The 17,907-nt window shown below is 41.9% G+C and overlaps 1 protein-coding gene across 2 annotated transcripts in view; it reads right to left on the bottom strand.

Moving 5' to 3' along the window:
- Positions 1-15,843, bottom strand: part of lhcgr (luteinizing hormone/choriogonadotropin receptor) — a 30,749-nt gene extending 14,906 nt beyond the window's left edge. For both annotated transcript variants that reach the window (XM_042306208.1, XM_024388220.2), the window contains exons 1-7: positions 15,417-15,843; positions 2,783-2,854; positions 2,591-2,665; positions 2,181-2,255; positions 1,090-1,173; positions 339-416; positions 70-138 (exon numbers count right to left, since the gene is read on the bottom strand). In XM_042306208.1, coding sequence (XP_042162142.1) covers positions 70-138; positions 339-416; positions 1,090-1,173; positions 2,181-2,255; positions 2,591-2,665; positions 2,783-2,854; positions 15,417-15,595 — 632 coding nt within the window. In that variant the 5' untranslated portion in view covers positions 15,596-15,843. The remainder of the gene's footprint in view (positions 1-69; positions 139-338; positions 417-1,089; positions 1,174-2,180; positions 2,256-2,590; positions 2,666-2,782; positions 2,855-15,416) is intronic.
- Positions 15,844-17,907: the final 2,064 nt, after the last annotated feature.

Genomic DNA, 17,907 nt, shown 5'->3' with positions numbered 1-17,907 from the left:
GGTTTATTTAGCCATTTGCTATCATTGTAAAAAAATAAGTTGAAATGTTAAAAGTATAGGAAATACTACAATTTATTTATCTTGGTCCCATTAAAGGCATAGTCTTGTATTTCTCTAATGCCATTGTTGAACAGGTTCCTGGAATAGAGAGAAAACAATGTTAACACCATTGGCATTAAGGCCTAGATCCCAGATCCTGAGTAGGCAATAATGAGAGTTAGTGACTTTAAATGTCATTCAGTAAAGCAATATCATTTTCACACTTCAGGCTTTTAGGACTATATTCTCCTTTGGATTGGAAAAAGTAGGTCTAGCCATTATAATAACACAGTACTTACATTGCAGTATATTCAGTTGTCATGCCAACGAAAGCATTTACTGGTATTGACAGAAGATAGAGGTTGTCACAGATATCCCTGTAAAACACATTTTTGATTATTTTTGATTTATCCGTTATTTTACCAGGTAAGTTGACTGAGAACACGTTCTCATTTACAGCAACGACCTGGGGAATAGTTACAGGGGAGAGGAGGGGGATGAATGAGCCAATTGTAAACTGGGGATTATTAGGTGATTGTGATGGTTTGAGGGCCAGATTGGGAATTTAGCCAGGACACCGGGGTTAACACCCCTAATCTTACAATAAGTGCCATGGGATCTTTAATGACCTCAGAGAGTCAGGACATCCGTTTAACGACCCACCCGAAACGGCACCCTACACAGGGCAGTGTCAATCACTGCCCTGGGGCATTGGGATCTTTTTTAGACCAGAGGAAAGAGTGCCTCATACTGGCCCTCCAACACCACTTCCAGCAGCATCTGGTCTCCCATTAAGTTGAATAAGTTGGTATAATACTGTTTAGGCCTATATTTACTTTTCAACAGTGTCGACAAGTCCTTCAACGTCACTGACCCATAATTACAAGACTCTGTCTGATGAAAGTCACAGTGTTTTTAATGAATTTTGAATTTAAAAATAGTTTTAATGGAGAGTTTTGGCATCTCTACCTCTTATGGACTCCACTAGGATTTAAGGCAGCACCTCTTCTCATGTTGTTGGAGCACCCCTTTTTTTATTCACATACTTACAAGACAAAATTTTGGTTCCAAGGTTCCAGAGAATGGATAGAAGTCATGTCAGGAAACACTGTTATCCCAGTGTTGGATATACTCCTGTTAATGCATAACAAGACTGTATTATATTACTTCATAACACAATAATAACCTATTTGCTCTACCTTACCGAGGTCTTGCTATCCCTTATGTATGTTGTATCATATGGTTTCTATGTTTTGTATGTACAATATACACTGAGTGTACAAAACATTAGGAAAATCTTTCTAATATTGAGTTGCTGGGGCATTGACTACAAGGTGTCGAACGTGTTCCACAGGGATGCTGGTCCATGTTGACTCCAATGCTTCCCACAGTTGTGTCAAGTTGGCTGGATGTGCTTTGGGTGGTGGACCATTCTTGATACACACGGGAAACTGTTAAGCATGAAAAACCCAGCAGCAGTTCTTGACAACCTCAAACCAGTGCGCCTGGCACCTACTACCATACTCCATTCAAAGGAACTTAAATATTTTGTCTTGTCCATTCAACCTCTGAATGGCACACATACTGTACACAATCCATGTCTCAATTGTCTCAAGGCTTAAAAATGGTTCTTTAACCTGTCTTCTCCCCTTCATCTACACTGATTGAAGTGGACTTAGCAGGTGACATCAATAAGGGATCATAGCTTTCACCTGGTTTCACCTGGTCAGTCTATGTCCTGGAAAGAGCAGGTGTTCATAATGTTTTATACATACAGTGTATACACTGGGAACAATAAAGATTTACTGAACTGAAATGAACTATTGTGAAGTCAAAGTGTCAACATGTACATTGTAGCAGAGTATAAGAAAGTATGTGAATGAATAAACCAGACAGGTAGCATCATCTAGAGTGGAACAAGCCCTCTATGCAGAGAGAGATAGGATACATCCCAAATGGCAGCCTATTCCCTTTATAGTGCGCTACTTCTGACCAGAGCCCTGGTCCTGGTCAAAAGTAGTTCACTATAAAGGGAATACAAAGTAGTGGACTATAATAGGAATAGGGTGCCATTTGTGACACAGGCATAGTATAGTACAGTATGGTCTCTGGTATCTCTTAAAGTTCAGAAGGCCTCTCACAGATAACGCAGCTTAGGAAGGTTGTTGAACGTCCTTCGAGCGATGTGCACCAGGCTCCGTATGTTCTTAATGAAGCTGCGAAACAAAAATGTATATGAGGTCACATACAGCACACATCTGACATACAGAACACACTTGATTTCAGCCAGTCCCTTTACAATATATTCAAAACATGGTCTCAGTAGGATAAGTCAAAATAGTGACATTTAATAATTTTAGTTATACTGTATGTCACCCAAGCTGACATATTAGTTATACCTCACTTACAATGACATATTACTAAACGTCACATACATCACTTGCAAATCTAGAACACCATCTTGAAGACAGATCAGCCCATACAAGAAAGCAGACTAAACTCTGCTATGAGGATCCATGTTCTACCCCTGGAGGGAAACACACTCACTCACATTTCATTGAGGTCGAGAAGATTGTTGAATGCAAGGGTCTCTATAGTTTCCAAGGCAACACTTTGACCGATTTCTCTAAAAGACGCACCAAGCAAAAACGGGTTATTTTGAACAATTCATAACCAAAAGGGGTGTGGTCAAAAAGCAATTGAATTGATATGGATCAACCCCAGATTGATATTTGATACTCACATATGCTGGACTCTTCTCAGGCCATCAAAGGTGTGGCTGGCTATAGTGCTCATAGTCAGATGCTTCAGGACGCTGAGAAGTATGGGAACAGTCAGAAAGACAATATTATATCAAATTGTACTTTTAAACTATTTTACAGACCATCGAAAAGGAACCAAACTTTAATTCAATACATTAGTATGTGTTTACTTTTAGTAAGTCAAATAAGACATTTTGTTAACAGTCAAGGAAGTGTGTTCTTGAAAGAATTCCCTGTCTGAAGTTGTCCTGGTAACAACACATTGTTCAAGGTCTTCCACACAGCCACACACATATCAGTTGTCCTCTTCAGTAAACACACACACTCCCATACACATGCATAAGCACACACACACATACAAACGCGCAAGCGCACACACACACAGACACACAGACACACACACACCAAAAACAAGCCCTAAATCCAGTGCCTTGCAAAGGTATTCATCCTCCTTGGCGTTTTTACTGTTTTGTTGCATTACAACCTGTAATTTAAATAGATTGTTATTTTGATTTCATGTCATGGACAAACACAGAATAGTACAAATTGGTGAAGTGAAATGAAAAAAATGACTTGTTTCATAAAATTCTAAAAAATAAAAAACAGAAAAGTGGTGTATGCATATGTATTCACCCCCTTTTCTATGAAGCCCCTAAATAAGATCTGGTGCAACCAATTACCTTCAGAAGTCACATTATTAGTTAAATAAAGTACACCTGTGTACAATCTAAGTGTCACATGATCTGTCACATGATCTCAGTAGAAATACACCTGTTCTGAAAGGCCCCAGAGTCTGCAACACCACTAAGCAAAGGGGCACCACCAAGCAAGCAGCACCATGAAGACCAAGGAGCTCTCCTTACAGGTCAGGGACAAAGTTATGGAGAAGTCAGGGTCGGGTTATAAAAAAATATCAGAAACTTCGAACATCCCAGGGAGCACAATTAAATCCATTATTACAAAATGGAAAGAATATGGCACCGCAACAAACCTGCCAAGAGAGGGCCGCCCACCAAAACTCACAGACCAGGCAAGTAGGGAATTAATCAGAGAGGCAACAAAGAGACCAAAAATAACCCTGAAGGAGCTGCAAAGCTCCACAGCAGAGATTGGAGTATCTGTCCATAGGACCACTTTAAGTCGTACACGCCCCCAGAGCTGGGCTTTAAGGAAGAGTGGCCAGAAAAAAAGCCATTGCTTAAAGAAAAAACTGAGCAAACACATTTTGTGTTCACCAAAAGGCATGTGGGAGACTCCCCAAACATATGGAAGAAGGTACTCTGGTCTGATGAGACAAAATTTAGCTTTTTGGCCATCAAGGAAAATGCTATGTCCGTCACAAACCCAACACCTCCCATCACCCTGAGAATACCATCCCCACAGTGAAGCATGGTGGTGGCAGCATCATGCTGTGGTGATGTTTTTCATCGGCAGGGACTGGGAAACTGGTCAAAATTGAAGGCATGTTGGATGGCGCTAAATTCTTCAGGGAAACCTGTTTCAGTCTTCCAGAGATTTGAGACTGGGATGGAGGTTCACCTTCCAGCTGGACAAGGACCCTAAGCATACTGCTAAAGCAACACCCGGGTGGTTTAAGGGGAAACATTTAAATGTCTTGGAATGGCCTAGTCAAAGCCCAGACCTTAATCCATTTGAGAATCTGTGGGATGACTTAAAGATTGATGTACACCAGCGGAACCCATCCAACTTGAAGGAGCTGGAGCAGTTTTCCTTGAAGAATGGGCAAAACTCTCAGTGGCTAGACGTGCCAAGCTTATAGAGACATACCCCCAGATACTTTCAGCTGTAATTGCTGCAAAAAGTGGCTCTACAAAGTATTGACTTTGGGGGGATAAATAGTTATGCACACTCAAGTTTTCTGTTTTCTTGTCTTATTTCTTGTTTGTTTCACATGAAAAAATATTTTGCATCTTCAAAGTGGTAGGCATGTTGTGAAAATCAAATGATACATACCCCCCACAAAACAAATTTTCTTTGCAACTCTGCCTAGAAGGCCAGCATCCCGGAGTCGCCTCTTCACTGTTGACGTTGAGACTGGTGTTTTGCAAGTACTATTTAATGAAGCTGCCAGTTGAGGACTTGTGAGGTGTCTGTTTCTCTAACTAGACACTAATGTACTTGTCCTCTTGCTCAGTTGTGCAGCGGGGCCTCCCACTCCTCTTTCTATTCTGGTTAGAGCCCGTTTGCACTGTTCTGTGAAGGGAGTAGTACACAGCGTTGTACGTCATCTTCAGTTTCTTGGCAATTTCTTACATGGAATAGTCTTCATTTCTCAGAACAAGAATAGACTGATGAGTTTCAGAAGAAATGTATTTGTTTCTGGCCATTTTGAGCCTGTAATCGAACCCACAAATGCTGATGCTCCAGTTACTCAACTAGTCTAATGAAGGCCAGTTTTATTGCTTCTTTAATCAGGACAACAGTTTTCAGCTGGGCTAACATAATTGCAAAGGGTTTTCTAATGATCAATTAGCTTTTTAAAATTATAAACTTGGATTAGCTGTGCCATTGGAACACAGGAGTGATGGTTGCTTATAATGGGCCTCTGTACGCCTATGTAGATATTCCATAAAAAATCTGCAGTTTCCAGCTACAATAGTCATTTACAACATTAATGATGTCTACACTGTATTTCTGATCAATTTGATGGGGTTTTTTTGAGAAAAAAATTGCTTTTTTTCCAAACATAGGCATTTCTAAGTGACCTCAAACTTTTGAACGGTAGTGTACATTATTTTAACTATATTTACTGTATAGCTAATGAGGATTATGATAACTATTGCAACAAAGAAACAATCTTAGGGAAGGTTTTCACTCATAGAAACTGCACATGTAATAATCTGTTTGTGATGCGTGCAGGACAGCAGAAATGTGATCTGGGGGTAAAGGTCATGGGTTAGACAGCAGAACTATAGCACACATGACTATACCACCAAACACCAAACAAAATAGTTTATGTATTATGTCCTGGGTTTGGTTCTCCAATAGTCCCGTCATCAAAGCGTATATTGAAAAATGAGTTACATGACAGAATTGTTTTACCATTACTGTTACAGTATACAGTATATGATGGAGTGCGGAGTTAAAAGAGTGTGTTGCTTCAAAATAGGTCACTGATCTCTGAAATTCAAGTAAACTCGGATGCAAGGTGGAATCCCTGGACGTGCGAACGAAGTCGAATTTCATATCCCTCCATCGTTCCTGTAGTCGGACATCGATTTGGATGGTCAAAGCGATGAGGGAATCGAGATCAGGCAAGAAAAGAGAGATGGGGGGGAAAAGCAAGAGCTGATACAGAAACGCTGGTTGACTTGACAGACATGATGAACTGGCAACAGACAATCAGAGAACACCGGTATAAATGCACAGGGGATAATGGGGAAGATGGGCGACACCTGGAGGGGCGTGGAGACAATCACAAAGACAGGTGAAACAGATCAGGGTGTGACACAGAGATTATTTTCAAAGTAACAGAAGAAAATGTTTCGCAGATAATGTTACACTTTCAATAACTACATAAATACACTATTCAACGGTTTATGATACATCTCCAATAACTCCAAAGTTTTATATTAAAAAAGCTAATTATATAAAAAATCGGATTTATTTTAAGGTCTTTGTCCATAAATTCTAATCTATAGTCAAACTGACATTAGTATGAACAGTGTAAAATCTAATGCAATATGGAACTGCTAATCATCTAGTCGAACAGAAGTGTCAAGACGTTGCATTAGTTAATGTGACGACTGTTGCTCATCGAATGATTAAAGGTTTCTAATTGCGTGATTAACTGAATCAAACCATTATTAACTCATTAACCTGGGGCACCATGGGAAAATTAGTTTTATTGAGTTTTTATTTCCCAAATTAACTCAAAGAATATCAGAATATCGATTTTACAACAGTCGCTAATTAATCAGTTTCCTCTAAAGTCTCATTCTGAACGTCGCATAATCCGGGAATCTGCACGGACCCGGGTCTCACCAATGAGTTCGTACCACACCAATCTTAGTTGAGTATTTATTTACTAGAAAGCTAAAATGATGATAAAAGATAAACATACACAAAAACACATTCTAGGCTATTGATTAGAACTTAGTATAACGGGCCAACACACTATGGCGTGTGTTACCCAAAATGGGGATTTAAAAGAGAGAGAAAAAGAGAAAGTACACGAGAGAAATATAAATTTGGGTGCATTTGTCAGCTATGCTTAACCCTAGCTTTGCCCTAAACTGCCGCTGTTATGGGTCAGAATATAATGATGTAATTACGTCTCAGATGGGAAACTCCGCGTGGGTCGTTTAGGCTTCTCAATGACGCACTTCTCCAGCGCAACTCTCTGGTTGTCCTCACAATGTCAGTGTCCTTTTGGCTTAGTGGTCTGTATCCTCGCCCTTGCTCTGGAAGGGGTCTTCTGAGGACAGACAGCTCTGTAGCTCAGAGCTCACAGCAAAGGAATGAAGCAGTGTAGATGCCACGATTCGATGGAGAGTGGAGGCTACGTGGTCCGGCTTGAATTCACCCGCTTAGACACAGCTACTCATCCGTAGCTTGGATAGAAAAAATATTTCTTTGTTTTCAACCTTGTGTTGCATTTTGGGTTCGTTGACTTTTTTGACCTTGGCTGCAGCTTGGGTCACTTAGTCTGATCTGTTAATTATTCACTCACATGTCTTATACCCTCGGGTCAGAAGTGGGCGTAATCGCCTTTAGGGCAATTCTCACATTTCATCTTTACCAAAACAGTTACAATGTTTTCGTAATAATGTCATCTATTAACCTTTAATAACAAAACAAAAATGACATAGGTTTTCATATTCCATCTATCGTCATGACCACCATTGTGGCTGACGGAAACCATTGTTCCAAAGTCCCTTTATTGCATGTTTAATGTTCTGAGGTTGGTTCTCTATAGTGTGAGGACACAGGAATGTTGTCTGTGGCCTAAGATTTACCATGGTCGTGACGGGTCATAAAACCCCCACATCTTCAAACCCCTAGATCTCTCCTCCTCTGTTGGGGTTGAGAGATAATCTGCGGCGGCATTTTGAGGAGTTGGCACGGCAGTGCAACAGGGACGAGATGCAGCCCCAAAAATGTATTGGGGGGAGAGGGGAGTGTGGCTAAGTCAGGTAGAAGACCTGAGCCAACTCCCCGTGCTTACCGTGGAGAGAGGTGGACCGGGCAGGCACCGTGTTATGCCGTGAGGCGCACGGTGTCCCCAGTGCGCAGGCATAGCCCGGTGCACTACATCGCAGTGCCTCGTATCGGCTGGGCTAGAGTGGGCATCGAGCCAGGTGCTATGAAGCCGGCTCAGCGCATCTGGTCTCCAGTGTGTCTCCTCGGCCCGGGGTATATGGCACCAGCCCTACGCACGGTGTCCCCGGTTCGCCAGCACAGCCCAGTGCGGTCTGTTCCACCCTGCCGCACTGGCCGGGCTACGGGGAGTATCCAGCCAGGAAAGGTTTGCAGGCTCAGTGCTCGAGACCTCCAGTGCGCCTCCACGGTCCGGTCCATTCGGAGCCACCTCCACGCACCAGGCCTCCGGTGTCTCTCCGTCTCCTTCCTCCAGTTGCTCCTGCCTGTCCAGTGCTGCCAGAGTCTTCCTCCTGTCCAGTGCTGCCAGAGTCTCCCTCCTGTCCAGCGCTGCCAGAGTCTCCCGTCTGTCCTGAGCTGCCAGCGCCGCCCGTCTGTCCTGAGCTGCCAGAGCCGCCCCTTTGTCGTGAGCTGCCAGAGCCGCCCGTCTGTCCTGAGCTACCAGAGCCGCCCGTCAGTAAGGAGCTGCCAGAGCCGCCCGTCAGTCAGGAGCTGCCAGAGCCACCCGTCAGTCAGGAGCTGCCAGAGCCGTCCGTCAGTCAGGAGCTGCCAGAGCCGTCCGTCAGTCAGGAGCTGCCAGAGCCGCCTTTCACTCCTGTGCTGCCGGAATCGCCCTTCACTCCGGAGCTGCCTGAGTCTCCCGCCTGTCCGGTGCTGCCGGAATCTCCCGTCCATTCGGGACCCGCGGCAAGAGTCCCCAGTCGCCGCTCCCAAGGTGCCACTTAAGTGGGCCGAGACTATGGTGGAGTGGGGTCCACGCCCCGCGCCAGCGCCGCCACCGCGGACAGATGCCCACCCAGACCATCCCCTATAGGTTTAGGTTTTACGACCGGAGTACGCACCTTTGGCTGGGGGGTACTGTCACGTTCTGACCTTAGTTCCTTTATTATGTCTTTGTTTTAGTTTGGTCAGGGCGTGAGTTGGGGTGGGTAGTCTATGTTCCTTTTTCTATGTTGTGTTTTTGTGTTTGACCTGGTATGGTTCTCAATCAGAGGCAGGTGTCGTTCGTTGTCTCTGATTGAGAATCATACTTAGGTAGCCTTTTCCCACCTGTGTTTTGTGGGTGATTATTACCTGTTTAGTGTTTTTTCCATTCACCTTACGGGACTGTTCGTTTGTCGTTTATTGTTTTGTTCAGTGTTCAGTTATTTTATAAAAAAATATGAACACTTACCACGCTGCGCTTTGGTCCTCAGCTTCTTCCACCACAGACGATCGTTACAATTAGTGTGTCAGAGTGTTTGGACAATCTCTCGATTTACAAAAGCCACATTGACAGACCTCCTCATAAAGCCGAGCTAATACAGATGTCCAAACACCAGCTAACGTAACCACCAGCTAATGTAACCTCATACGAGGCCCATCGTGACAGCAGAATAAGAAATGGAGGACAGAGCCACTCAAATGGAATGGCCGATTAGTTCACTTTAATGTAACTCTGTGGTTTGGAAGATATAAACAGACAACCCCCACTTTTGTAGGCCCGCGGATCAATTTCCCAAAATTGTTGTATATATTATTTTATTCAGAACTCAACAGTTGGTTAGAATTTGAGCAAGTGATGTCAGGGACATGAAAACCAAATGAATTTCATATGTGATCACAAGTGTTTCACATGTGAAGTTAATGTGATAAAGTGACAACATGTAAAAAAAAAGAAATGTGATAACATGAAACTACACATGTGAAAACATTTGACATCGTGAAATAAATGTGACAACATGGGGACGCAAAATTTCAACATGATACCATGAACCTACACATATGACAACATTTGAAAGTTTCTTACATGTAAAACTGCGAAATCAATTTTCATATTTGAATATTTACCATATGTAAAAATGCATTTCCACATGTGAGAGTTAGTTTCTTACATGTGGAACAGCAAATGTGATTTTCACATGTTTTGATTTTCACATGTTTTGATTTTCACATGTGAACTTGCAATTCCACATGTGAAGTGAAAACATGTTAACATGTGATCTCTAAATGTAATACATGTGAACATCTGACCTCACATGTGTCTCTTTTGTTTTCACATGTTTTCACATTGTGAATTTCAAGTTTTTTTTTCGCAAGGGAAATAATTAAATGGTATGTTTTTTTTTAGATAAATGGTAAATGGTATGGCGATTTTGAACTGTTCAGCTAAAATAGTGTAAAAAGCTTTAATCAATGACGACATAGTACTGACTTTTCAATATGACCATAGCGGGATTTGATATCACAACCTCTGGAGTTAGGGGTACACTTATATGTCTGCTGCTCCAAAAAGTCTGTAGCATTCTCCAAAGTCCACTACAGAGTCATTACCTATAATACATCTCTGCACTTAGCAAAAGAGTGCCGTCTGCGCTGCTATCAGTTAAGGAGATTGTCCGGTACTTTTGTATACTCTTTGGCCAGTAGTTCTGAAAGCAGCACTCGAGCCAAAAGTGATCCCCGACAATTGCATACTACGTCACATATGTCCAGATATGTGCACCATGTCATTGCTCTCTCTCTCACTCTGCTGTGTGTATATCTTGGTAGCTGTCACTCAAATGGCGAGGGGCTGAAGCTGATTGATTGAACTCTAATTGCTAGGAGTCTGGTTCACGAGGGTGAACATTTTGGGAAAATGATGCATCACACCTTTCAGAAAAACAGTCACTTTCAAACTAGGGATTTTGTGGCTAATTGAAGTAACACGGTAATTCTGCTTGTAGATTATGCATGTACGAACTACACAGACACATCCAGCCAGAAAACAGGAGGTTAAAAAAATACTTACTAGTCGGCAAAGTTCAGGAGCGTGTCTTTTTTCTGGCTATTCTTGCATCATTAATTTAATTTACTTATTTCAGCAATTTGAGGGTTTCCTGTATAGTTGTCTAATGTTGGTGGGGCATATTTTCCTGCTTTAATGTTACTCCTGAATCACTATGATAAAGATTTTTTTTGTGTATTATACAAAGTTGAGGTTTACTTGGATGTCCAAAGTGTAGGAATACAGGTGAAATCAGTCACAGACACAGACATGGTGGTGTAGCAGGAAGAATGCCGTGAACCAAAAGGTTGTGAGTTCAAATCCCAGGTGAGCACATGTTGAATAATAATGACTATGTAAGTAAACATAGTTGAAGTCTGTCAAATATGTAAGTTGAAAACACTGTGACTGTTTTTTTGAAGTTCCGGTGACTTCCTAACAAGTCATTTCTGTTTGCAGGGCCTGTGACATCTCGTGAAAAGAACTCCACTGGACTTTATGCAAACTGTAAACGACATATCCTGAGGCTGCATTTATTGTAGCTGGGGATTTTAACAAAGCAAATTTGAGAAAAACAATACAGAAGTTCTACCAATATATCGACTGCAGTACTTGCGCTGCCAAAACAGTCGACCACTGTTACTCCAACTTCAGGGATGCCTATAAGACCCTCCCCCGCTCTCCTTTTGACAAATCTAACCACAACTTCATTTTGCTCCTCCCTTCCTATAGGCAGAAACTCAAACAGGAAGTACCAGTGCTAAGGACTAGTCAACACTGGTCTGACCAATCGGAACCCACGCTTCAAGATTGTTTTGATCAGACGGACTTGGATATGTTCCGGGTAGATTCCGAGAAAAACATTGACAAATACACTCTGATTCAGTGACAGAGTTTAACAGGAAGTGTATAGGAGATGTTGTACCTATTGTAACTATTAAAATCTACATTTGCTTACCACCACAATAGATCCACAGACAATGCAATTGCCATCACACTGCACACTGCCCTATCCCATCTGGACAAGAGGAATACATATGTAAGAATGCTGTTCATAGACTATAGCTCAGTATTCAACACCATAGTACCCTCCAAGCTCATCATTAAGCTCGAGACCCTGGGACTGAACCCCACCCTGTGCAACTGGGTCCTGGACATCCGGACGGGCCGCCCCCGGGTGGTGAAGGTTTGAAACATCACCTCCACTTCACTGATCCTCAACACTGGGGCTCCACAAGGGTGTGTGCTCAGTTCCCTCCCGTACTCCCTGTTCACCCATGCCTGCGTGGCCAAGCACACCTCCAACTCAATCATCAAGTTTGCAGATGAGACAACAGTAGTAGGCTTGATTACCAACAATGACCAGACAGCAGTGGAGAAGGTGGAAAGCTTCAAGTTCCTCGGTGTACACAACACTGGCAAACTGAAATTATTCACTCACACAGACAGTGTGGGGAAGAAGGCGCAACAGCGCCTTTTCAACCTCAGGAGGATGAAGAAATTTGGCTTGGCACCTAAAACCCTCACAGACGTTTACTGATTCACAATCGAGAGGATCCTGTCAGGCAGTATCACCGCTTGGTACAGCAACTGCACCGCCCGCAAACGCAGGGCTCTCCAGAGGGTATTGCGGTCTCCCCAATGCATCACCGGGGGCAAACTACCTGCCCTCCAGGACACCTATAGCACCCGATGTCACAGGAAGGCCAAAAAGATGATCAAGGACAACAACCACACGAGCCACTGCCTGTTCACCCTATCCTCCAGAAGGCGAGGTCAGTACAGGTGCATCAAAGCTGGGACCGAGAGACTGAAAAACAGCTTCTATCTCAAGGCCATCAGACTGTTAAATAGCCATCAATACTACATAGATGCTGTTTCCTATATACATAGACTTTAATAAATGGAACACTAGTCACTTTAATAATGTCTACAAATCTTGCATTACCCATCTCATATGTATATACTGTATCCTAATACTATTCTGCTGTATCTTATTCTATGCCACTCTGACATTGCTAGTCCATATATTTTTATATTCTTAATTCCATTCCTTAACTAGATTTGTGTGTATTGGGTATATGTTGTGTAATTGTTAGATATTACTTGTTAGATATTACCTCACTGTCGGAGCTAGAAGCACAATCATTTTGCTACACTCGCAATAACATCTGCTAAACACGTGTTTGGAACCAATAAAATTTAATTAGGATTTGGGAACAAAAAACATAGTTTTCTCCTGAATCAACACTAGAAATGTTAGATTGAAAAATCAACAACAGATAACTGATACCATGCCATTCCATTAGGTCTTTTGTGGCTTTAGCCTCTTAAAGGTACAACATTGTCATTTGCGAAGACTGCCTGGAAAAGATTCAGTTAACATTTTCATACTAGTGATAAATGAATGATGTAAGTGTTAAATTAAAACGTATTGGATCAAAAAAAAAACAGTGTTGGCGTTAATAACCAGTGTTAAACCAAAATCACGCCCATCATTATCATATTTCCCAGAAGGCTATACTGCAGGTTGATTTTTTTAAATGGTTTGTTTCAATATCTATTTTTTTGCATGTACATTGATTAATATTATGCTACTTAAATATAAATAACATACTTTTTTCTAAACTAATCCAATCTGTTACTTGGACTTATTGCACCCATTACTGAAATGGTTGTTCCAGTTTAGATGTCTTAGGTAGTCTCATGTCTTAGGTTTCCCAAACCTGCAGTCGTTCTGAATGCAGGCTGCAGGGGAATAAAAATTCAAAATGTTGGATATCCCCACTCTGGCTGGATTCCAATAAGAATTACCCATCGCTTTGCAAGCCTGCAAGTCACTTTTTGTGACTTGCAGGCCTGAAAAACATGAGTTTCAGGTCACTGTATTGGGGTAAAACTTGGCCCTCAAAATACCTTATTAAATATTAGTTATTGTGTTGAATAATGACATTTTATTGTTAACATATTAGCTGAGTATCTCACTTGGTGAAGGCCATAGGACTGAACATTTATGAACACAACAACTATGTCACTGTCCCTAACAAATACAGTCATGGGTGGTAACTTTACAATTCACTTGACAGGCAAGAAAAAAAGAAAAAAAGGCTTTACACTAACTAGATGTTACATTTACCACTGTCAGTGTTGATTTAACACTGGAGAATTTGCTGTGTAAAAATGACCTCAGAAAATTATCTAGGAGAAGACTTATAGAGGTTTTATAAACAGTCTGCCTGCCAAAATGTGGCTTACAGACAGACAGCTTTAAAGGGTTAGTTCACTTTTGATGTTCAGCTTATTTTCGACTTCTCTATAGGGTGTTGTTGTGTACTCTGAAACATTTTTAAATCCATTAACTCGTTATTTAACAATTTCAAGAATCATCTGGCTCACAATTTTGCAGCGTGTAGCAATCCTAAACTAGACTTCAGAAAAGTGAGCTATCCCTTTAATGGAAACTTGACTGCAGGAGATGGCCACTATACTCTGCCAAGAGAGATTTGCTTTGAACTCATTTACAACTTTGAACCTCTCTCCACACACACACACACACACACACACACACACACACACACACACACACACACACACACACACACACACACACACACACACACACACACACACACACACACACACACACACACACACACACACACACACAGGCTAGTATGTTTCAAATTGAGTAGAATTGAATAGAACATCTGCATTTAGTCATGTCCAAATCAAGTAATAAAAAATTCACAACGTTGGCCACATAGTGTTTTAGAGCCTCGGGATTTGAGGATGAAACAGCAGAACATAACTTCTCTTAGTCAGCCTCTTAGGACTAGAGGAAGGTATCCGGAGCATTATATCAATTCAGTAGCTAGAGTAGTCAGCCTCTCAGGACTGGAGGAAGGTATCTGAAGCTAGAGCTTCTTGGGTATAAAGCAAAAAAAATACATGTTGCTGGGATTTTTCAAATGCATAGAGAGCACTTATCCGTAGATTTAGAAGGCTTTGGAACATCCTGTGCATCCACAGTGTACCCAATGGAAAAGTTTAAATATATTTAACTAGGCAAGTCCGTTAAGAACAAATGGTTATTTACGATGACGGCCCGGGAACAGCTCCCCTTGTTCAGGGGAAGCACGACAGATTTTAGACTTTGTCAACTCGGTGATTCGATCTAGAAACCTACCGGTTACTGGCCCAACACTCTAACCATTGGGCTACCTGTCGCCCCGTAAACCTATGTAATTGATCAATTTTAGGATACATTTTCTGAAAGTAACACCAATAGTAGTCTATCAAGGCAAGTAATAATAGAATTGAGCACTTGTGCTTTTTAAAACACCACCATACATGATTCATCTTTCATTTAAAAAAAGTTAACTAATTTAACATTGTATTTGCATGCATGCTCTCTGGTTCCAATTGATTTGACCAGTGTGTAAATGCGCACCAATATTATGTAAATTATTGTTACCATGTCCATCCACAAAATATTAATCTGCTCAGATGTAATATAAATCACTTACAGTCTTGGACCCCTTTCGCTCGTTGGAACGGACTTCTCCGTGATGTTGTTACATCTTATGGTGTTGGCGGAACACCGGCAGATTCCCGGACACACAAAGCTCGAAGAGTACCGGCAGCCAAAGCCAAAGAAGAGCAAAACAGACGGGTAGAACAGGAACAACAGCGATATCGACATCATTGAATTATCCTACTTTTCAAATTGAAGCAATAAATCCCAAGGACCACATACAGTAGGAGCAGCAAAGATGATGATGATAACCATTTAAGTCCTTCTGTTGGAACAGACTCGGTGGATTAATGCAGCGTACGTTTGAATGGAGGAAGAAACAAACATTGCTCTATCCATCAAAAGGATAGCCAGTGCAATAAATTCCAAATAGTGGCTGGAGCGCATTGTGCAGACGCGAGCGCACCAGATGCTCTCCATTCCCGCCTACCCCGTAATCGCTCCGCGTCACGTGTAAACTGTCAGTATTATAACGATTGCAAGGGCCCAGGGATGTCATGGTCTTTTCTGTCATTAACCTACAGCGTCTACCCATAGTCTACCTCTCAAACATGACATAATTACTTGATGTGTCTATTCTGAGACAAGATACAGTATAACTTAAATAAAATATAAACGTATTAAATATCAACATATTAACTTTCATAAAATATCACATTTCTGAATGTTTTATTATGGAGGTCCCAAGCCATTAGTTCAAGCCCTGTCTAATTCTAATGGAAATGCACCATAATAGAATGGTTTCCAACAGCTTGTTTTGCATTATTGCACAAGAGACAAGAGATAGTAGACCTAATTCAAGATGAGAACAATATCTTCTAGCCTATGTGTCAGTTTGTGTTTGGCAGAACAGAAGGCCAAAGGGACCTTGAAAGAGGATCAAATGGAGAATGAAATAGAGTGGAATCTTGGAAATGTCATAGTTTTTTTATTGCAGTTCTTTTAAGTTCCACCCACCCCACCCCTTCCTTTGCCATATGGCCTGCATCACAGGATCAAATCTATTTGGGTTCCATATATTGTCATTGGTTGCACTAATGGCATTTTTTGTCTACATTACCTGGCTCAAGCATTCATGACATTACCCTGAAGAAGGCACAGTGATGCCAAAGCATTGGTATTTTACCCAATAAACTACTGGGAGTGTACAGTGCATTCGGAAAGTATTCAGACCCTTTCCCATTTCCCACATTTTGTTACATTACAGCCTTATTCTAAAATGGATAAAATAAAAATGTTCCCTCATCAATATACACACAATACCCCATAAATGTATTAAAAATTAAAAATCAGAAATACCTTATTTACATAAGTATTCAGACCCTTTGTTTTGAGACTCGAAATTGAGCTCAGGTTCATCCAGTTTCCGTTGATCATCATTGAGATGTTTCTACAAGTTGATTGGAGTCCACCTGTGGTAAATTCAATTGATTGGACATGGTTTGGAAAGGCACACACCTGTCCATATAAGGTCCCACAGTTGACAATGCACTTCAGAGCAAAAACCAAGAAGTGAGGTCGAAGGCATTGTCTGTAGAGCTCCAAGACATGATTGTGTCGAGGTACAGATCTGAGGAAGGGTACCAAAAAATGTCTGCAGCATTGAAGGTCCCCAAGAACACAGCGACCTCCATTCATAAATGGAAGAAGTTTGGAACTCACAAGACTCTTCCTAGAGCTGGCTGCTCAGCCAAACTGAGCAATCGGGGGAGAAGGACCTTGTTTGTGGAGGCGACCAAGGACCCAATGGCCACTCTGACAGCACCAGAGTTCCTCTGTGGAGATGGGAGAACCTTCTAGAATGACAACCATCTATGCAGCACTCCACCAATCTGGCCTTTATGGTAGAGGGGCCAGACAGAAGCCACTCTTCAGTAAAAAACACATGACAGCCCACTTGGAGTTTGCTAAAAAGGCACCTAAAGACTCTCAGACCATGAGAAACAAGATTCTCTGGTCTGATGAAACCAAGATGGAACTATTTGGCCTGAATGCCTTGCGTCACGTCTGGAGGAATCCTGGCACCATCCCCTACGGAGGTGGCAGCATCATGCGGTGGGGATGTTTTTCAACGTCAGGGACTGGGAGACTAGTCAGGCTCGAGCGAAAGATTAACGGAGCAAAGTACAGATCCTTGATGAAAACCTGCTCCAGAGCACTCAGGACTTCAGACTGGGGTGAAGGTTCACCTTCCAACAGGACAATGACCTTAAGCACACAGCCAAGACAACGCAGGAGTGGCTTCGGGACAAGTCTCTGAATGTCCTTGATTGAACATCTCTGGAGAAACCATGAAATAGCTGTGCATCCGAGCTGACAGAGCTTGAGAGGATCTGCAGAGAAGAATGGGAGAAACTCCCCAAATACAGATGTGCCAAGCTTGTAGCATCATACCCAAGAAGAATCGAGGCTGTAATTGCTTCCAAAGGTGCTTCAACAAAGTACTCAGTAAAGGGTCTGAATAGTTATGTAAATGTGATTTT

The sequence above is a fragment of the Oncorhynchus tshawytscha genome, linkage group LG25 (genome assembly GCF_018296145.1).
Source record: "Oncorhynchus tshawytscha isolate Ot180627B linkage group LG25, Otsh_v2.0, whole genome shotgun sequence".
In the NCBI taxonomy this organism is placed as follows: Eukaryota; Metazoa; Chordata; class Actinopteri; order Salmoniformes; family Salmonidae; genus Oncorhynchus; species Oncorhynchus tshawytscha.
This window is presented reverse-complemented; position numbering and strand designations above follow the sequence as displayed.